The 23,928-nt window shown below is 41.8% G+C and overlaps 1 protein-coding gene across 1 annotated transcript in view; it reads left to right on the top strand.

The window, feature by feature from the left end:
* Positions 1-23,928, top strand: part of Susd1 (sushi domain containing 1) — a 155,192-nt gene that overhangs the window by 15,681 nt on the left and 115,583 nt on the right. Inside the window, exons 2-5 of the mRNA XM_008831144.3 lie at positions 3,202-3,315; positions 7,936-8,091; positions 21,587-21,739; positions 22,311-22,490. Coding sequence (XP_008829366.2) covers positions 3,202-3,315; positions 7,936-8,091; positions 21,587-21,739; positions 22,311-22,490 — 603 coding nt within the window. The remainder of the gene's footprint in view (positions 1-3,201; positions 3,316-7,935; positions 8,092-21,586; positions 21,740-22,310; positions 22,491-23,928) is intronic.

Below are 23,928 nucleotides of genomic sequence, written 5' to 3'. Positions count from 1 at the left end.
GGAGGGCTCTCATGATTACTAAATTTCTTCCAAATGACCTGATCACCTCCTACTAGACCCTACATCTTGAAAGTTCCACCACATCTCACACCACTATACCAGCAACCAAGCTTCCAATACATGAATTGCATTCAAACTATAGCCTAGGAAACATTATTGATGAAATAGTTCCAAGATTTGTGTTGCATTATGTGATTATGAGTAGATAGTATATTTTTATTTAAAGATTTATTTTATTTTTAATTATGTGTATATGTGTGTGTTCGTGTATGAATATGCATATGCGAATGCAGGTACAGGAGGAGGAAGTCTTGAAAAGGGTGTTGGGTACCCTGAAGCTGGAGTTATAGGTAATTGTGAGCCACCTAACATGGGTGCTAAGAACAGAACTCAGGTCTTCTGTAAGAACAGTGCATGCTCTTAACCTCTGAACCATCTCTCCAGCCCTATGATGGTATCTTTTTAAACACAGGACTTTAGTCTGGTTTACAACTTGCAATTGTCCTGCCTCAGCCTCTTGAGTGCTAGGATAACAGGTGTACACCACTGTGTCCAGAAACAGCGTCTTTATGGCTTTGTTTTACTTATTTTTTCTAAAGATTTATTTATTTGTTTGTTTATTTATTCATTTATTTATTTGTGTGTGTGTATGTATGTGTGTTTGTGCATATGTGCACATGCCTGAAGAGACCAGAAAAGGGGGTGTTGGTGTCCTAGAGCTAGAATTATAGGTGGTTATGATCCACCTGATGTAGGTGCTGAGAACCAATCCTACATCCTCTGCAAGAGCCACAAGTGCTCTTATCCACTGGGCTGCTTTTCCAGCCCTTATTTTTCATTTTCTTCCTTCCCCCCTTTCCCTTCACACTGAGTGGGTAATACACGGACAACATAACAGATTTTGAAGGAGGCACATTCATAGCAGTAGCATTCTGAATTGGGAAAGGATCTGACCTTGTTTTAAAATGCTGTGTGTTAAAAAAGGTGAAATGTAATTACCTGGTCATGATGGACATTTTGGTATGGGGACTACTTCTCATTTCTGCTCTGCCTCTTGTCCCTCTAATCTGGAGTCTTTGTGATTTGTTCTGAGCAAACTTCATCATGCATCAGCATCCATGAGGGAATTTAGATGTCTGCTCCTTTTAGAAATGTTCACTCAGTGGCTGGAGGTGCAGCAAAGCATGAGATTAGCATGCAGGATGCCTGGGTTCCATCCCCAGAACCACCACAAAGGAAGACAAAGCATGGACTGCATCTTTGCAGCTAGGGCCTTGAATAAAGAGTGACAACAGAATGGACAGCTGGTCTCCACACATGTGTACACACATGCATGCGTATCCACACACATACACACGCACATCCCAAACACACACACACACAAAGATTTATACCTTTCTAATCCTTCATTTCTTTTGGGGGGGGGGTGGGAGGAGGAAGGGAATTAGGAATATATTGAGTCCTCAGTGTTTAACTAGAGTTTTTCTTTTGTATTTTTTTGGGGGGGACTTCTTTTTGAGGAGTTTTTCTTTTATAATTGAAAATATTCTTTTCTAGTTATTAAATCCCTGTTTTCTTTTTTCCCCAAACTTTTTTCATTAAAATTTTAGATTTCTTTCCTAATTGCCCACTTTTGTTTTTCTCTTTTAAAATATGAGAGCACATCAAACTCCAATTTCTGTAATACATATTTTTTGTATCTATCATTAGGCATTTCAGTTTTGATGTTATCTTTGTCTCAAGAATTATTTAGGAGAGTGCTGTACATGGAGTTTTCTTTGAGGATACTAGACTTGTTTTGCTTTGCAGTGTTATTCCATTGTTACGAGATGTGCAGATGTTACGCCTCTTGAATTTTTACTTAAAATTTTGTTTTTGCATTTTTATGGTCATAAGATATTTACACAGAATATTTACATAAGATATACATATTTACATAAGATAATATTTACATAAGATATTTACATAGGATATTTATATATTCTATGGTTAATTTGGCATTAGTAATTGTTAGTGGTTTGTTTCATTTCTGTGTTATTTTTAATTTCTTTTTCATTTATCTTTTGGTATTTATGAGACAGGGTCTCCTGTAGCCCTGGCTGGCCTTGAAACTGTTGTTTTTTGTTTGTAAAAAAAGAAGAAAAACAAAGACAAGAAACATGGTTAGGAATATTTAGGAATCTCTCAGTTTTGTTTGGTCTGCTGCCTGGAGCTGCCTGAGGGCCAGGCTGTGTTATCTGGGTAAGACTAAGATGAAATTCCATGCTGGAGCATTCTCTTTATAGGCCACTCCTGAAATTACAGAGACACTGAGCATGAAATTCAATATCCTGCATAGCCTTGGGTAGAAATTCTTGTTTGATCTCAGGTCATATATCAACATTTGGTAAATTTAGATGCTTTAAGGGTTTAGCCTCAAACATTTCTGCTGTTTATCTAAGTAATTGGGGTATGGCCAGCCTGCTGGGACCCGGCTGTTATCTCCCTGACAACTTAAACACAGTCACTTTTTCTCCAGAGGGAAAGGGAGAGAGTAACAGGCAGATGTGTTCCTTTCCCCTTCGTTGCTTTAGAGTTGTAACAAGTCAGATTTGAGATCTCTTATCTAGTTAGTCAATAAAAATATGGTGTCTCTACTGTGTCATAATAACATTGGGCAAGTGAAATAATCCTTGTCCTTGACTGTTCATTTGTAATTCCAAGATAGGAGTAAATAGAATGAGAAATTAACATGACTGCTATGGATCATGCATGTATTAGGGGAGTATAGAAAAAGATGTGTACATTTTTCCTTAGGATTGGGGAGAAAATGAGACATTTAGGCTGGCTCCTGGAAATTAAGAGTAGATAAGACAGGTGGAGAAGGGGGCATCATGACCATGGCCAGGAGGATGAAAATAGATGGTTTGTTAGGAAAGAGAACTTGCCTCTTCTGCCTAGAGGGTACCATGTGGTTGGGGTTTGAGAACATGGGGCTGGAGGAGTTGGTCAGGAATCAGACTGTGAAGAGTGTTGATTAAGAGAGGAATTTGTACTGTATTTTGTGGATAGTGAATTAGCATTGAAAGCCTTATGGATGAAATTAGATCTTGACCTGTTTGATTTTGGTGTTAAATTTTGGTTCTCCATGGTAAATGCACCTTGACAAGATGTATCTCACCTTGAGCTTCCTGTTTCTGAAATGTGCAGTTTATGCCTCAGGTGTAGATGTCTGTGCTACTTGCCATGAACATGCTACATGCCTGCAAAGAGAAGGGAAGAAGATCTGCATTTGCAACTATGGATTTGTGGGCAACGGGAGGACGCAGTGTGTTGGTAAGTTCTGAATGGTAGGTTAAACTGAAAATTTGAATTAAAAAAACAAGTTTCTCCAGTTTTTTCTTTTAATTTTTTTTGATTTATTTGCTTTTTATTTTATGTGTGTGAGTGTTTTGCCTGCATACATGTAAAGTAAGTGCACCCATGTTATGCAAAGCTCACGGAGGCCAGAAGAGGGTATGGATCCCTTGGAACTGGAGTTAGGGATGGAGTTAGCCATCATATGGGTGCTGGGAAATGAACCTGGGTCCTCTGCAAGAGCACTCCAGACTCTTAACAGCTAAGCCATCTCTCCAGGCCCAAGGTTCTCCGTTTTAAAGTCCATGTGGGGAAAACATTGCTATTTTGTTCACATGTTTTTATTAGTGAAGTTGTGCCAATTATAATAAGTCTTTGTTTTATTGTTTGGACAGATCTTTTTTCCATGGTAGTTCCAAGGAAGTATCCCTCATGTTTGATATCATTGAACTAAATTCTCTGGAAACTCTTTGACCTGTACAGATTTGAAATCTGTTTTGAGTTTTAATTTAACAACTCAAACAAATACTACATTTCTTAATTTCTTTTATATAAAACTTTCTTTTGATATAAAACTTTTTCTATTAATACCATGGAGAAAAACAAAGTATACTTTTGTATCAGGACTTTCTGGTTAATGGATAAAATAACTTCCTTTGGGTCTTATGTCTATCAGAATCCATCCTCTGAATTTTTGTAGTTATGACTCTTTGGGATGACTTAAAGGAATACTTTAAGATGGCTTAAAGGTTGTTTTAGACTAGAATGCAGCTGAGATTTTTATTTTTCATATATTTTCAGATAACACTGAGATTCAAACACAATTCAAAGTTTCACAACTTGAATAGTAGTAAATGTAACAATAACTTTCCATGTTCCTCTCAATAACCTTGTTACATGCAGCAAAAGTTTGGCTTTGTAGCTATAGAGAGACACTGTACATATTCTTGTTGTGTGAGTTTTTTGTGTGTATGTGACTGTGAGTATGTGTTGTATGTGCACATATCTGTGTGTGTGCACAGAGGCCATCAGAAGATGTTGAGTGTCTGGTCTGTCATGCTCCACTTTATTCCCTTGAGACGGTCTCTCACTGAACCTAGAGCTAGGCTGGCAGCCAGCAAGCCCCAGGGATTCTCTTGTCTTCATCCCCACACCACTCTGGGAGTTACAAGGGTGTAAGACCATGCCCAACTTTTTACGTGATTGCTGGGAATTTGAACTCACATCTTCATGCTTATCCAACAATTACTCTTACCTACCTGCTCAGTCATCCCCTAGCCCAGTGTGTTTGTTTATAATCCTTAAAGAAAAATTAGAACTCAGTCCTGCATTCAAAAAGTCAAATTCCTAAAGCTGGGTGAGTCACATTCCATGTCCCAGATAAAAGCTGCTCTGGTGACCCACTGTTGCCCATCCTGTGGGCTGGTCTTGCATCTGCTTTGACCACCATCCCTCTAGAGGCCTCTTTCCTTGAGAAGTGAGGTTTCTGAAAGAATTTATCCTACTCTTCCTCTACCACTTGCTATACCCTTGTTAGCAAGGGCAGTTGGAGTTGAGGAGCTGGATGGGCTTTTCTGCATCTTCCCCTAAGGACTTCCTCCTCTCCTGGATGCTAATTGTGCTCTTGATTGTCCCTTGACTTAAGCAAAAGCTGTTTCTCTTAGGGGATGCTGGGCTTCACAACATTTCTGGTGTTTGATCTGAATACTGGTCACTGCCTGACCCAGTGGCCCTCTGAGTGTACTCAGCAGGTTCTCAGAGAGGTTACACATGAGGTTACCCATGTGCTAAAACACAGTATTAAGCCAAGGGGCTTAAGAATTCTGGACTCTTCTATAAACCTAAATATCCCAGTGACTATCTCCTCTGTGGGGAGAAATGGTCTCAGAAATAATAATGAAAGCCAAGACTATCCTATTTTATGCACAGCTGGACTTGTGTCTAAAAGCACTGTGTTGTGTTGTGCTGGTCACCACTGTACACTTGACCTCGCTGTGTGGCTTGAGTGTTCTGTCTTTTTGAGCTCTTAGGCAAATCTTTTTTAAAATTTAATTTTATTTTTTTTAAAGTTTGTTTTTATTGAATTTTTGTGTGTTTCACACAGAACATCTCCATCATGAGATTTTTTTGGGGGGGGGTCTTTTTGAGACAGGGTCTCCCTGTAGCCCCAGCTGCCCTGGAAATCACAGTTCAGGCTGGCCTTGAACTCACAGAGATCTGCCTGCCTCTGCCTCCCGAGTGTTGGGATTAAAGGCTTGTGCCACCACGCCTGGCCATCATGAGATCTTAATCATCTTTATACCCCTGTCCCCACTGATACCCTCCCATAACCCCCCCCCCCAACATACACACACTGGAGCCAATATATTCTGTCATTCCTGTTAAGGCCCACTGTATCAAGTCAGTGTCCCCAGATGTTCCCCAGTGCAAGTCCATCCATTGAGGTCTAGTCAGCCTATCTAGAGTTTCTGTTTTAGGAAGATCAGCTCTTTTTCACCTAGCAGCAATCAGTTGCCAATATTTCTTCAGATAAAATTGGGATCTGCTGTTCATTTTCCCAGTTCTGTGCTGGGTTTCTGTCTGCCTGAGTTTGCACGGGTCTTGTATATGCTGACACCATTGCCATAGAATCGTAAGAGCAGGTTCCCAGGAGCTTTTAGGCCTCTGTTTGCATATGATCCTCCATCTCCTCCCTGGCTCTTACCGTCCTTCTGCCCTCTCTTCCTTGATGGTCCCTGAGCCTTGGGTGGGTGAAGTTTAATGAAGGACCCCTAACCAAGGACCAGCGTTCAGCAGACTCTTGATCTCTATACTTTGGCTATTTGTAGCCTTTTGTGTTCCTGGTCATCCACTGCATGAGAGTCTTAGGCAACTCTTACCACAGACAGTTTTACCCATGAGTTGTGTTCTAAAATTCCGATAAAGTTTTAAAAAAGTGCTCGTAGGGACTGGAGAGATGGCTCAGCAGTTAAGAACACTGGTTGTTCTTGCAGAAGACCCGGGTTTGAATCCCAGCACCCACATGGCAGCTAACAACTGTCCATAACTCCAGTTCCAGGGGATTCGACAGCCTCTTCTGTCCTCCTCGGGCATTGCACGACATGGGTGCACTTACCTACATGCAAGCAATACGCACATACACATAAAAATAATAAATAAAAATTTTTTTTAAAAAAGGAAATATCCAGAGGTGTTTTATTGGGGCAGTAATGTGAGAGCGAAGTAAGCTGATTAGGGAGCCGATAGTGAAATAAAACATTAAGTAGCAAGCAGAAAAATAAACTACAGTTCCTAAGTCGATGGCTTGTTTTTATAGTTTCATTGGAACCAGCATTGCTTCCAATCTACAAACTTGTTTCTTATGGCTGCTTCCAAGCTCTGTAAGCATGAGTACAATGTGGAGAAAAAGTTTGCTGGTTCCTGGACTAGACCAGAAATGGAAGCGGGGAGGCTGACTTCATTTTATTCCTTTAATCTGTTTACTTAGACATGCTCAGGGTTGCCTTTGCCTTCTGCTCCGCATTGTGTGGCCATCTTGGCTCACTGGGGACAGTTAGCATGAGTGATTCCTGCCTCTGGCTGAGCTCCATGAGGCCTCAACACTAATGCCATTGCATTTCCTGGGCACTCACAGTACAACTTTCCAGTTGCATCCTTGGATATGTCATCCTACTGGTCCTGTTCTTACAGTCTCTTCTGGCTTTCAGTCTTTCATGGCTTTCATGAAAAAATGCAAGAGAATAGCTGAAGTAGCTGGATTCTGCTGTTTGTTTCCTCAGGCTTATTAAAAAAATCTATCAAATCAATTAACTTTTGAGGGTATGTGATGTGTGTGTGTACATGTATGTGTTTGTGTGTGTGCATGTGTATGAAGTCAGAGGACAACCTCACCTTCCACCTTGTTTGAGACAGGATCTCTTGTTTGCAGCTGTGTGCACCAGGCTAGCTGGCCAGCTAGCATTGGGGAACTCTCCTTTCCTTATCTCCCATTTCTCTATAGGAGCACTGGGGTTATAGATGTGCACTCTGTGACTTTATGACCTTATGTAGGTGTGGGGATCTGAACTCAGGTCCTTGCTTTTGTGCAGCAGGCACTTTACCCACCAAACCATCTCCCAGCCCCTGATTAAAAAAAAATTTAATATTTCATTTTGTTATTTCTGTGTGTGTGTGTGTGTGTGTGTGTGTGTGTGTGTGTGTGTATCCATGTACACATGGAGGTCAGATGACAACTTTTGAGACACATAAAAAGCCATCATAAAAAACAGCTATTGAGCGAAAAGATTTTTTTTTTTTTTTTTTTATTTTGAAAAAAAAAAAAAAAAAAAAAAAAAATCAAAGAAAATCTGCTCTCAATCTTCAAATAAGATATATTGCCAGATTGGGATGTTATGTTTCTCTTGTGGGTTCGTGTACACCTGGTGCATAACTATGAGAGTCCAGTTCCTTCTAGTGAAAGGAGAAGAGGCTGGAGAAATGGATGGGTAAGCTGTTGTCCCACAATAGTAATCCTCGAGTCTATGACATGGGAGGAGTTTGGGTAAGGAACCTGGTATGAGTGAATAGCCCTGGCTGTGAGGCATTTCCTTGTATCCCCAGATAAGAATGAGTGCCAGTTTGGAGCCGCGGTGGTCTGTGGGAACCACACATCCTGCCACAACACACCAGGAGGTTTCTACTGCATTTGCCTTGAAGGCTATCGAGCCACAAACAACAACAAGACATTCATTCCCAATGATGGCACTTTCTGTACAGGTACTAAAGGGGACTGCGATGATGGCTACTTGGTGATGGAACAACAGTGAATGGGTAGAGGGCAGGACCAGGGCAGGGAGCCTTGAACTTGGACATGGACTGAGCATTATTATTAGGGAATTAATACTAATATTGCTAGATGAGATAAAGATATTGTGGTCTATAGAATAATACTATTTTGAGAGATGAATGCTGAATTTTCTGGGACATTATTATGAAGTATTTAGTATTAAGATACCTGTAAAATGTTTTAAGTGACAAAATGTGAATAGCTATTGAATAATTTATGATTTTTTGTGGCGTGGGTATATGAGAATTGATAATAATGCTATTTTTTTTTTCTAGTTTTGTGTGTTTAAACATTTTTTTAAGCATTTTTTTTTTTTTTTTTTTTTTTGAGACAAGTCTCCTTGTAACCCCAACTGACCTGGAATTTGGTGTATAGACCAGGCTGGCCTTGATCTCACAGAGATACTCTGTTTCCTGAGTTCTGGGATTAAAGGTGTCTACCACCATGCCTGGCCAGTGTTTAAACATTATTTATTTATTTATTTATTTATTTATTTAATGTGTGTAATTTTCCTGTATGTATGTAAGTACACCTGTGTCATGCAATGCCTCGGAGGTCAGAGGAGGGCATCAGATTCCCTGGAACTGTGGTTATAGATGGTTGTTAACTGCTGTGTGGGTGCAAACCCGGATCTTTTACAAGAGTAGCCAGTGCTCTTAACCACCAAGCCATCTCTCCAGCCCCGTTTAGACTTTTTTTTTGGTCTTTTTGAGACAGAGTCTCCCCTGGAAGACCAGCTGTCCTGGAACTCACTATGTAGACCAGGCTGGCCTTGAACTCACAGAGATCTACCTGCCTCTGCCTCCCAAGTGCTGGGACTACAGGCATGTGCCACCACGCCTGGCTAGACATTTTTTAACCTTAAAATTTATTATTGTTGGGTGTGGTGGCATACTCCTTTAATCCCAGCACTTGGGTGGCAGAAGCTGGTGGATCTCTGTGAGATCGAGGCCAGCCTGGTCTACATAGCAATTTCCAGGCAAGCTGAGGCTGCAAGGAGACACTGTCTCAAAAAACTAAAAACTATTATTATTATTATTGTGTGTGATGTGTGTATGGGGAGTGTGAGTGTGTGTGCGCCACAGCATGCCTGTGAAGGTCAACTTTCAGGAATCTCTCATTTTCCTGTGTATTTTGTATACTAACCTCAGGTCATCAGGCTTGTGTGGCGAGCATTTTTACTTGCTGAGCCATCTTGCTGGTTCACATTTAAACATTTTTTACTTTAATTAAAAAAAAATTATGTGTATGAGTATTTTGCCTGCATGTATGTGAGTGCACCCATGTCATGCAATGCCACGGAGGTCAGAGGAGGGCTTCCAGCACTTGGGTGTCAGAAGCTTCCACCTGGAACTGACGTTAAGGATGGTTTGTAGATGCCATGTGGGTGCTGGGAATCGAACCCAGGTCCTCTGCAAGAGCAGTCAGTGCTCTTAACCACTAAGCCATCTCTCCAGCCCGACGTTTAAACATTTTTATAATAAACAGTGAGGCTAGGCTCTCTGGAGGTGGTGTGCCACCCACTAAGCATCCAGGAGTGGGTACTGTGGAGGTCTAAGCACTATTGTAGAGGACTTGCTTCCAAAGGGAATAGGCTAGATGAGGAGTGCCACTTTTGGGACCACAGCAACTTTGTAGGTTAGATCTCTGGGCATATATTGGCTGACTGTAAGTCATGAGGAAAACACTCCTAATTTTCAGTGACTCCTAGAAGAGCTCTATTTATAGTATGTCATGAGAATACATCTCTTTGGCTTTCTAAGAAAATCTTAGAACAGTCATGAAAAGCAGAGACAGGAAAATACTCCTGGTTTTAAGATGGTTTGCATAGACTTTATGACTACTTAAAAGCTTTGTGGTATTTAAAGGTTTTCAGGGAAAGAAAGGGAAGGAGCACATGTTTAATCTTTGCACCACCAGGAACCATAGCTTCTGATGCTCTGTGCTTTCTCTCTCTTGACCTGTGCCAAGGTGAAATTCCTCAAAGGATACATTCAATTTGTTCTTAGTATGGATGAATGCATTCTCTTGGAGAAAGCACTTTATAGTACCCTATTCTTGTAGGCAACAAATTACTGGCTGTATGGTTTCAGAAGTATGATGTTGCCATATTAAATTAGGTGCACTCTAAAAAAGATACTAATTTTAAAAACTTAATGATGATAATATGTTATCTAGCTCATTCAATATACATTTTTCATGTTTTTCTTAGGCTGGGCCAGTGGAAAGTGATGGGCAGACAGCTAATTGTACTGCTGTGGGTGTTGGGGATAGGTAAACAAGGGTGTTGCCTGGAATATATGAGTGACCCTTATCTTAGCAGTGAGGAGGGGATGTGGGGAATGTTCTAGAAGACATGATACCTAAAATTGTTCTTTAAAGGTTTTATTAGGGGCTAGAGAGATGACTCAGCAGTTAAGAGTATTGGCTGCTCTTGTAGAGGACCCAAGTTCGATTCCCAGCACTCACATGGAGGATAACAACCATAGGTAACTCCAGTTCCAGGGGATCCAGTGCCCTCTTCTGACCTCTGCAGGCATTGCATGTCATGGGTGCATGTACACACATGCAATATGTCATATACATAAAAAAAAAAAAATAGTTGGGTGTGGTGGCTCACGCCTTTAATCCCAGCACTCCAGAGGCAGAGGCAGGTGGTGGTGTCACTGTGAGTTCGAGGCCAGCCTGGTCTCCATGGTGAATCCAGGAGGCCAGCTGGGGCTATGGGAGACCATGTCTCAAACACACACACACATACACACAATTTATAGAAGCATGAAGGTTGATGGGCTTATTAAAGGCTGTATCAGTATTATTCTAAGGTGTGGGTTCAGTTCTTAAAAATAAGGAAGAGGGGAGCTGGGAATGTGGTTCAGTGGTAGAGTCCTTACCTAGCATAAGTAAGGACCTGGGTTTGGTCCCTGGCACTGGATACCAAATAAGCAGGTTATAAAGATGAAGAATGGGAAAGGAAGAGGAGGAAGGAAAAAGGAGGAAGAAGTAGGAGGGGAGAGGAGGAGAGGCAACTAGCAGGAAAGGAGATGAGAAGAAAATACTTTCTGAAAGAGTCAGTATGTATCAGCCAAACAAGAATCACTTTGCTTGGAACAAAATCCTACCCAAGCTCTGCTGCTATTTATTACAGTTCTTGAAATTATTTAGTGATTTACATTTTATTTTTAAATTTTATAACCTGTTAAAAAGATTTTTTTTTTTTTTTTTGGTCTTTTTGAGACAGGATCTCCCTGTAGCCCCAGCTGTCTTGGAACTCACTATGTAGACCAGGCTGGCCTTGAACTCACAGAGATCTGCCTGCCTCTGCCTCCAGAGTGCTGGGATTAAAGGCATGTGCCACCACGCCCAGCAGTGATTTCCATTTTAAAAAGAAAGATAGAATCCACATCCATGAATTTCTTTTCTTTTGAAGTATTTAATTTAGTGGGTTTTAGCACATTTATGATGGTTTGCTATTATTGTCACTAGCCATCTCTCCACAGGGAACTCCAAAATTCATTGGAAGTCATTCCAGTGACTTTTGGCAGTCATTCCTGTGATTTTTCCTTTTGAGTCTCTGTTGGCCCTTTGTAAAAGCCAATGGATGATTTTTCTTACTGGTACTGAGGAGTCCAATACTTTGGAATCACAGTTACTGGAGAGATATCAGTGGATGCTAGCTGGGACCAAGTTCAAATTTTGAGGTCTCAGCCTTTATCCAGTGTTTGCCTGGAACTTCAGGCTGTGAAGCCCAGTTCTTATATTCTGAGAAACAATCCCCCCCCCCCCGGCATCTGTTGTACTTTGCAGAGTTTAAGTCAGGCTCAAGAGCTGGGGACAGGTAGACCTCTTTGGAGGTCACCAATCATAGATGAAGAATGAGTTACACTGATTCTAGTGTGGGATGTTTCCAGCCAGTCCTGGATAACTAGACAATGCTCTGGTATTCAGAGTTGCCCCTTGAGTGATTCCTGGGAGTCGTGGAAACCTTGCCGTGAGGCACCCACAGAGGAAGAAAGTCTGTGGCAACAGCTGTGTGAGAGCAATGTGAGAGTAACGGGAGAGAAATTAGGCCATATGGGAATAAGGCCTTTGGTTGCCATTTCCCTACCCACAGGGCTCCAAGTAGTCGTGGGTCTACTAGGACCTGCTGAAAAATGCTAAGTAGCTTTCCTGTGCCTCTGAAGTCCCCAGCGCTTGCATACCCATTCTGATTGGCAGCAGCAGCCTTGTGTATTTCCTGCATCATTAGGGCACGATGCTGTTGCTTCTGGAGAAATATAACAGCAATTCAGCCTTGGCTAAGAAAGGAGAAAAAAGCAAACAAACAAACAAACACCGAAAAAAAAAAAACAAACAAACCAAAGAAAACACAAAACTCCCCAGGAGCTTTGCCCTTCATCATTTCCTGGGTCTTCTCTCCCAAAGCCTGTACCCTGTGAATCTTCCCATGTGAGGCACATATCTTCATTTCTAGATAGCTCTTCTTACCCAATATCGAGGGTAACTGTTGGTTTTTCCCCAGAGCAGGAGCCTCTTTCTCTAAGGGAGTTATTGTCTTGAAGCTTCCTGGCTCCTGCTGTTTGGTGTCTGCACCTGTAGTGTTGTACAAATTTGCAGTCCCACCAGAGCTGCCTGCTCTCTGTGGGGAGCTGTGCATTCCCTATCTGCCTTAAGGTTTCTCCCAGGGGATTTTCCAATGGAGCTTCACTTTCCAAATTCATCCCTTTGTATTAACTGGGTTTTATTCCTCGAGTGATGTTTTATCAATCTGGAAGAAGGTGAAAGGAAGGGAAGACAAGTCCAAGGAAAAGAGGGTGTTGCTCCCACTGCCCAGAGCAGGACTTGCTAACCAACCACTGGCTCTTCCCTGAGGAGTCGCCCTGACTCCTGCTTAGACCTCCAGCTGTGACAGATGAGGACATCAGACCCCTGCTACTGCTCTAGCTCTTTAGAGGAGATCCCAGAGAGTCTCAATAAAGGAGGCTAAAGCAAAGCACCATCTCTCCAAGTGCCAGAGGCCTCCACCATGGTTCCACCATTCCTCTTTGGGAGCCTCTCCCCCACTTAGTCCTCTGTTACTTGCTAAAGCCCTAGAAAAGGAATTTCCCATGTTCTTTCCCAAGGCCATATTGAATATAGTGAAATATGTACACAGGAGTCTTAAAACTTTTTTTCCTAATAGAAAGTTTTTAAAAGTATTGTATTTATTATTTTTATTTTTATGTGTATGAGTGTGTGTAAGTGCACCATGTTGTGCAATGGCTGCAGAAGTCAGAAGAATGCATTGAATTCTCCTGGAACTGGAGTTAGGGATGGTTGATAGCCACCATGTGGATGCTGGGAATTGAACCAGAGTCCTCTGCAAGAGCAGCCAGTGCTCTTAACCCTTGAACCATCTCGCCAGCCCCTCCCTAATAGAAAGTTTTGAGAGGAGTAATTAGAATAGGAGATGAACCCAGGTTTATTTTTGAACAGTCTATAGATTTATCTAAACAATCAACACTGACAACATCATGAGGGAGATCTGTGGCCTTTTTAAAATAAGTATTTTGCCTACATGTATGTAAGGGCACCTGTGTTGTGCAATACCCAATGAAGCCAGGAGAGGGCATTGTACCCCCTGGAACTGGAGTTAGGGGTATAGCACATTTTTTCAGCCTATAAAAAAAAAGAGTCAGCTGGGTGTGGTGGCACACGCCTTTTATTCCAGCACTTGGGAGGCAGAGGCAGGAGAATCTCTGTGAGTTCAAGGCCAGCCTGGTCTACATAGTAAGTTACAGGACAGCTGGGGCTACAGGGAGACCGAAAAAAAAAAAAAAATGTTTGTATACATGATGAACATGAACAGCAGCATTGTTCACAATAGCCAAGCATAATAATAGAAGTAACCCAGATGTCTGAGTGTTATGCCTCCATGTTTCTAAATGCACCCATGTTGTTCAGTGCCTGTGGAGGTCAGAACAAGGCATCAGATCCCCTGGAACTGGAGTTATGGATAGTTGTTAGTCACCATGTAGGTACTGGGATTCAAACCCGAGTCCTCTGCAAGAGCAACCAGTGCTCTTAAGGGCTGAGCCATCTCTCCAATCCATAAAAATAAATCTTAAAAAAAATGAATATCATGTCACAATATTCTCAGTTTTATGTGGTAGACATATCAGGACTTCATTAAGGCAATTAATTATATCTTTGATTGCATAATGTAGACAACTACTAATTAAATGATGCACAATTTGATTTTAGTGTTGAGTGGTTAAGAATATGGACTTCCACGCAGGTACTTGGCTTCAAATCCTGGAGTTTCCATTGCTGTCTGTGTTACTCAGGGCCAATTGCTTAACCATTCTGTCTGCTTTAGTTATTTCAAAATGAGTTATTCTAGTGACTAAATTAGATGAATATAGTATTTAATAAATAATGAGGTGTTTAGAACAGTGCCTGACATGTAGAAGGTGACAAGGAGGGATTATTGTTATTAGCAGTCATTATGACAATTATTGCTATTAGATTGCTGAGTGACTGTACTCAAGCTAACTGATAATGACTGTGGTGACTCCTCCAGAGCTGGTCAGCATTCACAAGTCCTGTGTCTTTTTCCCCTGGCTGCTTATCCATGTCATCTCTCTCAAAGTACTTGCACTGTGTGTTTTTGGAAATCTAGTGAAAAGTCCTGCATTTATTCCACCTTGGTATTTTTCAGGATGCCTGGAGCAGGTGTTTAGGCTGTCTCCACTGACTATGGTCAGTTGGACAACTTTGTCAGTGCTTGGATAAAGTTGGAGATTTTTTCATTAACTTTATGGTGGAACCGGAACAAGGGCAAATTCCTAAGTGAATAAGAAATGCTGCCAAGTTGGAGCCAGCCAGACTTAGCAACAGTACAGGCTTTACGGGGTAAAATCATTCTAAAATTTGTCCTAGATTGATTTTATTTTGTATTATTTGTATTTTAAGAATTTTTCATAACAATTACTCTTAATTCCATGATAATATTATTAGTCATTGTTTAACCGACTTTATTCCTCTGCATTCTTTGAGGTGACTAATTTCCCTCCATTTTTTTTTTTCAGTGCTGGGAAATGATCCTAGGGTCTTGTGCCTGCTAAGCACATGCTGTGCCACGGAGCCACACTCCCCACTGCTCCCCTTTCTTGGTATTGTTCTCTAATATATTTCACTGCCTGGAGTATTTTCTCAACTTTTTTTTCTTCAGAAAAGAAATGTCAGTGGTCTAACTCCTGAACCCATTCATATTCTAAAATATTTTATTGCTTAAATAGAGCATCATGTTTTGTTCCCCTTTTCTTGGAACTCTATAAATATTGCTCTGTTGCTTTGAAGCATTTAGTGTTCTAGATGAGGAGTCCTGAGTCAGGTTGGGTGATTCCTCATTGATTGCTATTCCTTTTTCTCATGCGGTTTGTTTTTCTTTTATTCTATGGAATTTGAAATGATCTCTCTCTCTCTCTCTCTCTCCCCCTCTCCTCCCTCTCTCTCTCCCTCTCTCTCTCTCCCTCTCTCCCTCCCTCCCTCTACTGGAGAGTTAAGTCCCCATGCACCTTGCTAACGTTAACACATGAGCTGTGCCCATAAAAGCTCTGCCCTTGTGTTCTATCGATGTAGTGCTCAATAAAGTGGAAAGAGTTTATTTAGTTTTCCATGAGTTTCAATATAAATCAGCCTCTCAGAGTTTGGTCAGTTCTTTAACACCTGAGAATGAGTTTCTGAAGTTTCAGGGCACCAGGGAAATGGAAGCTATTAGAAGCCTTTTGGGCCAGGTATGGTGGTCTCTCCCCTCTCCCCTCATGTTCTGGTGATCTTTCCCAGAGCCTTGTATTTGCCAGGCATACTAAACTATAAGTCAATCTCATCTCCTCTCCTCCCCTCTTCTTCTCTCTTCCCTTCCCCTTCCTTCCCCTCCCTTCCCCTCCTTTCTGTTCCCACCCCCTGCCCCCGCCTTAGATTAGGCATTACTCTCTAGCCAAGGCTGTCCTGAAATTTGCTATATAGCCCAGGCTGGAATTGGTGGTGATCTCACCTGCCTTAGCCTCCCAAGTGCTAAGATTACCGATGTGAGCTCCCCACTTCCCCACTCCCATCTGTCTCTGTCTCTCTAGATAGCAGCTTCATTGAGATACAATCCCTGTTCCGTACAATGTTAACTCACTTAAATTGTACAATTCAGTAGTGGTTAGTATAGTCATAGAATTCCACAAATATCACCAGTAATTTAAAAATTTTTTTGATTTTATTTATTTTTATTTTATGTGTGAATGTTTTGCCTTCATGTATTTAAGTGTACCATATACATGCAATACTCATGAAGGTCAGAATTTCCCTGGTATTGGAGTTTCGGATGGATGTTAGCTGCCATGTGAGTGCTGGGAGCTGATCCTGAGTCCTCTACGAGAGCAGCCAGTGGTCTTAACCACTGAACCATCTCTCTAGCCTCCTTTTTTTGCTTTTTGAGACAGGGTCTCACTATGTAGTCCTGGCTGACCTTGAACTCACTAGGTAGACCAGGCTAGCCTTGAACTCACAGAGTTCCACTTGCCTCTGCCTCCTGAATGCTGAGATTAAAGAAGTGTGCCACTATAGCCTGCCTATCACCACTAATTTTTGAAGATCTCTTCCCACCCAAAAGAACAAACAACCCCCTCCCCAAAGAAAACCATGCCTGTTGCTCCCATACCGCCTACTGACCAAGCCAGGCAGGAACCTACTATTTGTCTCTGTAGCGTTGCCTCTTCCAGAGACGACATATGAACAAAGGCATGTTGTTGCACGTGGTATGACCTTCGTGTTAGACTGAGGTTTTGAAGCAGTCTGGTACGTGTATCAAAGACCGCCTTCACAACCAGGCACATCCTTATCTTTTCTACCTGGAGGTGGGGTCAGGGTTGGGGTAGGCATCCTGTAGCTAAGGCATGGAAAAGTTGGGGCTGGACCCAAAGGACCAGGTGAGGGAGCTCCAGAGAAAGCAGGCAGGAATGGTGTGCTCAGGACGCTCCCTGAGCCCTGGTGGCCCAGTTTGTTTCCTCTTTTCAGCTCTTGTCCTCAGGAGAATGAATGGCTTGTTAGCCTTGGTGCTTGTTACCCTGAAAGTCTATTTGAATTTATCTATAAACTGAGGGTTGCCCCTCTCCCGACTCTGAGATGAATTCTTGCAAAACTTCTCTTCAGTTCCCTTTAAATGGATGTTGAATGTTTTGTGTCTGTCTCTGAAACATTTTGCTTTTGCCTCATTATTTCTCTCACATAAACTTTTTTCAGTGTGCCTTGGGGGAATTCCTCAAGTTGGGATTTGCAAACTTATTTTTCAGCAATGGCCTCTTTATTGTTTAAGGACTCTCTATTGTTCAGTGCCTCCATTGAGTTTTTATTTTTGGCATTCATATTTGTTTCCAATTTCCAAGATTTCATTGTTTTCCTAGAAATTCCCCCCCCCCCTTTATTTGGTCTTTTTGAGACAGGGTCTCCCTGTAGTCCCGCCCTGTAGTCCTGGAACTCACTATGTAGACCAGGCTGTCCTTGAACTCACAGAGATCCACCGGCCTCTGCCTCCTGAGTGCTGGGATTAAAGGTGTGTGCCACCACGCCCGGCGTTGTCTTATTTTCTTAATTGCATTTATTGGAACTTTGAATAGGTCCAGGATATTTCAGTTATTTATTGCTGCCATTCCAGTGATCTTCCTCAAGTTTAGTGGCGTTAAAGAACAACTTATGGGCTGGGGAGACGGCTCTGTGGATAAAATGCTTACTACACAGATATGAAGACCCAAGTTCAGATCCCAGATTTGATAGCACATGCATCTGTAATCCCAGCTCTCCTATGGTGAGATGAGAGGTGGAGACAGGAGAATTCCTGTAAGCTTATGAACCAGCTGGCCTGGTACATGCAGTATTGAAGAACAGAGTGACTCTGCCTCAAACAAGGCAAGGACAGATACCTGAGAGTGTCCGCTGACCTCCACATGCATGCCATGGCTCATGCATACTTGCACTCACACATATGAACATGTGCTTGAACACACACACACACACACACACACACACACACACACATGCACGCACACACACACACACACACACACACACACATACACAGGAAAGATGAAAAGAAAAAGAGCCATTTGTTATTTCTCACAATCTTCTGACTTGACCATGTGGTTCTGTTTTATCTGCTATGGACTTGGTGACTTGTGTGGGTACATTGAGCTGGTGGCCTGGGTGATGGGTGGAAGGAGGCCTCTCATATATATTTAGAGCCTCCATACTGACTAGTGGCTGGCTCACTTTGGCTTTCCACATGGCTCCTCCATCCACATGGTAGCTCATCTTCAGGGATTCTCCCAGTGGCCTCTCCTAAGCATAGTTGAAAAGATACTTGAAGGGTCCCAAATCTGGTTAAGTAAACCACAGACCCGAGCTAATTTTCAACCCAGGAACACCCCCAACCCAGAGACTATGTTATCTGGGAAAACAAATGTCAGCCCCTATTGTCTCAAACCACCAAACCATGCCACTGGCACTTACATTGTCAACAGCCCCCAAGACCATAAAAAACAGCCACCATTTCCTCCTTTGCAATCCCTTATAAGTCACATAGCAACTATGCCAGGGGGCACAATTTCGATCCCAAATCCTTCAGAGAACCTTCATTGTTCTTAATAAAGAACAACCTGCTCCTGAAGTTGGTCTCGTCTTTTATTATCACATCACCCTGGTCTAACATTTTCTAACAACACTAGCCTAGACTTTCTTACATGACTACTAAGATTGAAGAGAGGGAAAGAGGCCAATCTTACAGAAAAGGTCAGCAGTATTCCTTCTGTTCTGTTGACAAAAGCAAATGTACAGATAGATTCTGTTCTTTTTAAAAACTTTAAATTAGGGGCTGGAGAGACGGCTCATTGGGTAAGAACACTGTTCTTGCAGAAGACCCAGGCTCGAATCCCAGCACCCACATGGCAGCTGGCAACTGTCCATAACTCCAGTTCCAGGGGATCTGACAGCCTCTTCTGTCCTCCACGGGCATTGCATGACACAGTGCACTTACCTACATGCAGGCAATACACACATACACATAAAAATAATAAAATATTTTTTTAAAAATTTAAATTATTTAGCAGGGTATGGTGACTCATGCCTTTATTTCCAGCACTTTGGAGGCAGAGGTAGGTGGATCTCTATGAGATTGAGGCCAGCCTGGTCTGCATAGTGAGTTCCAGGCCAGCTGGGGCTACAGGGAGACCCTGTCTCCAAAAAACAAAATAAAACGTAAAACAAAAAAATTATTTATGTATATGTGTGTGTATCTATGCGAATGTCTGTGCTTTTCGCAGAAGAGGTGTTAGATACCCTGGAGCTGGAGTTACAGGGAGTTGTGAACTGAACTCAGGACCTCTGCAAGCACTCTTAACCACCGATCCATTCCACCTTTTTTTCACAGAGATCCGCCTGCCTCTGCCTCCCAAGTGCTACCACGCCCGGCTTGGATCATATTTTTTTAAAGACAGAGTCTGCTCTCATATCTCAGACTGCCCTAAAACTGATAAGCCTGGCCTCAGCCTGCCAAGTGCTAGAATTACAGGTGTTCACCATCACATATGGCTTTCTAATCAGATAGTTACAGTATAGTTAAAAAATTTAAAATTATATTTATTTGGTGCTCATGTATGTATGTGTGTCTATGTGGGTGAGCATGCCACAGTGTACATATGGTCAGAGAACTATTTGTGTGAGTTGGTTCTCTTCTTTCACCATGTGGGTCCTGGGGGCGTCAAACTCAGGTCATCAGGCTTTACTTGCTGAGCTGTCTCACTGGCCTGTATAGAGGTTTAAAATTTTTTTCATTACATTTATTTATTTGTTTGTTCATTTATTTATTTATTTACTGTGCGTGTATGCATGCATATGTGTGGGGTGTATGTGCCATGGGGCATGTATAGTGATCAGAAGACAGCTTGTGGAAGCTGGTTTTCTCCTTCCATCGTATGAGTCCTGGGGATTGAACTTCAGTTGTCAGGCTTGGTAGCATGTTCCTTTACTTGCGAGCCGTCTTGCTGGCCCATATAGTTTTTGAGTAATTAAGTAAGTAATTAAAAAAATCCATGTGTATGTGCCTATGTGAGTATGTATGTACCACATGTGTACAGGCGCCCTCGGGGCCAGAATTAGGCATTAGATTCCCTGAACTGGAGTTACAGGCAGTTGTGAACTGTCATGTTGGTGCAGAGAACTGAACCTAGGTCCTCTGTAAGAACAGTAAGTGCTCTTAACTGCTGAGCCATCTCTCCAGCCTTCTATATAGTTAAAAAACAAACCAAACCAAAACATAATAGAGGTGGAAGATGGAAAAGCTTTGTGTGTGTGTGTGTATACATATAGAGGCTAGAGGCTGAGATTGGGCATCCTCTTCAGTCACTTGCTATCTTAATTTTTTTTTTTAACAGAACAAGCAGGTTTATTAGGCAGAGAAAAAACCAGGGTCTAGGGGCATCTTGCTGGCCCCTTATTCATCTTTGTATCTTTTTTTTTTTTTTCGATCTTTTTGAGACAGGGTCTCCCTGTAGCCTCCTCCTGGAATTCACTATGTAGACTAGGCTGGCCTTGAACTCACAGAGATCCCCCTGCTTCTGCCTCCTGAGTACTGGAAATAAAGGTGTGCACTACCATGTCTGGCTTAGATTCAGAGTTTTTATACTTCTCTCTCTGGAAGAGGGGCTTGTGGTTGAGGTTGTGTCATATTGGGGAAGGTGGTTGGAGGATGGTAGTCATTCAAGGAGCATTCAGGGCCTAATATTTCTTCATCATTCCTGACTCTAAAGGGATATACACATGAGTAGGGGAAGTAAGGAAACTGAAAATGTTGAGGACCTAGGTGTTAGGGAAAGCAGGGCTAGAAAAGAGATATAAAAGGGAAGAGGAGAGATTCTGCTTTTCTGAAAACCAGACAGAAGTACAGAGAGCTGCATGTCTATGGCCTGGTCAAGTAGCACTGCACTAAGGGGCAGGGTCTCCACCTTAATTTAAAAAATTATTATTATTTTAATGTGTATGAGTGTATTGCCTGCACGTATGTAAGTGCATCTATGTCATGCAATGCTGGCAGAGGTCAGAAGAGGGCATTGGACCCCCTTGGAACTGGAGTTGTTAGCTGCCATGTGAGTGCTGGGAATCAAACTTGGGCCCTCTGAAAGAGCAGCCAGTGTTCTTAGCTGCTAAGCCATCTCTCCAGCCCCCATTTCTTATGTTTTTAATGTCTATGATATGAAGAATTTATATGAAGAACTTTAAGGGGTAAAAGAAAATTTACAATACAATTGCAAACACATGTATTTATTGGGGTTGATGGAGGATGTGAGAAAGTGACTGTCATAACGTCTTCCCTTCTTTTCTCTTCTCATATCTGGGATGGGACTCAAGACATAGATGAGTGTGAAGTTTCTGGCCTGTGCAGGCATGGAGGTCAGTGTGTTAACACTCACGGGAGCTTCAAATGCTACTGCATGGATGGATATTTGCCAGAGAACGGGCCTGAGCCTTTCCACCCAACCAAGGATGCCACATCATGCATAGGTGGGTGTCTGCCAGTGAACTCAGCATCTCAGGGTGAGATTTGATGGGTGTGACTGTCTCATCCTTTTGATGTCTTTAGGTCTCTGTTGGAGATGTGAGTGGAAATTATCTTCAAATATTTGTATAAAATAAAACAAATGACTTGATAAAGAGCCACATTAAAAAAAACTAAACAACCTACTGAAAGGAATTAATGAACTTTGGATATTAACTCTGGGTTCTGGTAAGAACCCAGAATCTCAAAAGTGACCTTAGAAATTAGGAAAGAATATGCAACTTAAGGTATTTTGCAATGCAGATATTATTTCATTGGACCAGGTATCTCTTTACTGAATATGAATAAGGATTGATTGCGAAAATCTTTTAGTTTTGTGCCTGTGTACATGCTTTTTTAGATGAAGGGCCAGAAGAACACATAAAGACAGTCATTGGACATGTGCTCAGAAGCTTCATGGAAATGAGCCAGTGTTCTCATAATAGGTGTGAGGCACAAGGTACAGGTGGAGTGAGATTGTGAATTCTGAAAACTTACATTTATCCAGTAATGGAGTTGACACAAATTTGTTTTCAGAAATAGACTGTGGTATCCCTCCTGAGGTCCCAGGTGGCTACATCGTAGGAAATTACACCTCCAGGCTGGGCAGCCAGGTCCATTACAGTTGCAAAGAAGGATTTCTGGGAGTCTCAGAAGAAAGAGTTGCACGCTGCACAGCCCTGGGCACATGGGAGTCCCCAAAGTTATATTGCCGAGGTAGGTTCTCAAAAACCTCTGCCTCCTGGTTGTGCTGTCCTGAGATTGCTCGTATATTTCTCCTTTTATTTCATTTTGGGCTAGTAAATGAATTAAATAAATCTGATGTTAGTTTGTTTCTGATAGGTTTTTAGTTGGTTCTTTCTGTATTTTGAGGATTTGTATCTTGTTGTATGTAAATAATGATCCTATCTTTTATTCTTCTGCATTTATACGATTATATTTTTCTATTCAGAGGTCTTGGCTTGTGTTTCCAGAATGAAAATTTAAATAGTGATACTGACTTTGAATGTTTTTGTCTTATTTCTGACTTCATGATTTTGATGTTTCCTCATGAATGAACTCACAATCTCAGCTTAAATTTTTTTTTAAATTACTTTTATTGATTTCTGTGTGTATATGTGGAATGTGTGTGTGTGTGCGTGTGTGTGTGTGTGTGTGTGTGTGTGTGTGTAGGGAGTACACTTACATCATAGTGTGTGTGTAGGTCAGCAGACAACTTGAGGGAGTCAGTTCTGTCCTTCCACCATGTGGGTCCTGATGTTCAAACTAAAGTCTTTTACTAGCCGAGCTGTCCCATTGTCCTGATCCCAGCTTTTTGATGTATGTATATCTACTTATGTGCACCTCTGTGGCACTATGTGTCAAGTGAACTCTAGGCACGTTGCATATAATTGACTCACTTAATCTTTACGGATCCCTGTGAATAGATACTATAGCTGAAAGGCTCCTCTGTAAAGACATTGAGGGTTTAAGCCAGTGATTCATAGAGCTGAAATCTGAAGCCAGAAAATCTAGTTGTAAAGTATGGGTTTTCAGTTGTTCTGTTATTTACTTTTTTATTTTCTATTCTGGTCATTTTTGTTCTTTTTATTTTTCTGTCTCCAACCATTACCATTTTAATAGTTTTGAAGCTTTATCTTTTTTGTATTTGGTATAAGTGACATTCTGACATTTTAGCCCTTGGAGTATTTTTAAGACTTTTTTTTACACTTAGTGATATTTTTATTTTATTTATCTATTTATTTTGGTCCTTTTGAGACAGGTCTCCCTGTAGCCCCAGCTGACCTGGAACTTGCAATGTAGACCAGGCTGGCCTCCATCTCACAGAGATCTGCCTGCCTCTGTCTCTGGGATTAAAAGCGTACACCACCATGTCCTAAAACACTTCTTAAAATGTGTTTAAAAATACCCAAAAGCCGGGCATGGTGGCTCACACCTGTAGGCCGGTGGATCGCTGTGATTTTGAGGCCAGCCTGGTCTACACAGGGAGTTCCAGGCCAGTTGGGGCTACAGGAAAACCCTGTCTCAAGAAAGACCAAAAATAAAAAATAATAGAAATAATAACTGGTTGAGGGGCTGGAGAGATGGCTCAGTGGTTAAGAGCACTGGCTGTTCTTACAGAGGACCCAGGTTCGATTCCCAGCACCCACATGGC

This window comes from Nannospalax galili, unplaced genomic scaffold, assembly GCF_000622305.1.
Source record: "Nannospalax galili isolate Female #2095 unplaced genomic scaffold, S.galili_v1.0 scaffold1255, whole genome shotgun sequence".
Lineage (NCBI taxonomy): Eukaryota > Metazoa > Chordata > Mammalia > Rodentia > Spalacidae > Nannospalax > Nannospalax galili.
The sequence above is the reverse complement of the archived record's forward strand: the minus strand, read 5'-3'. Positions and strand labels throughout refer to the sequence as shown.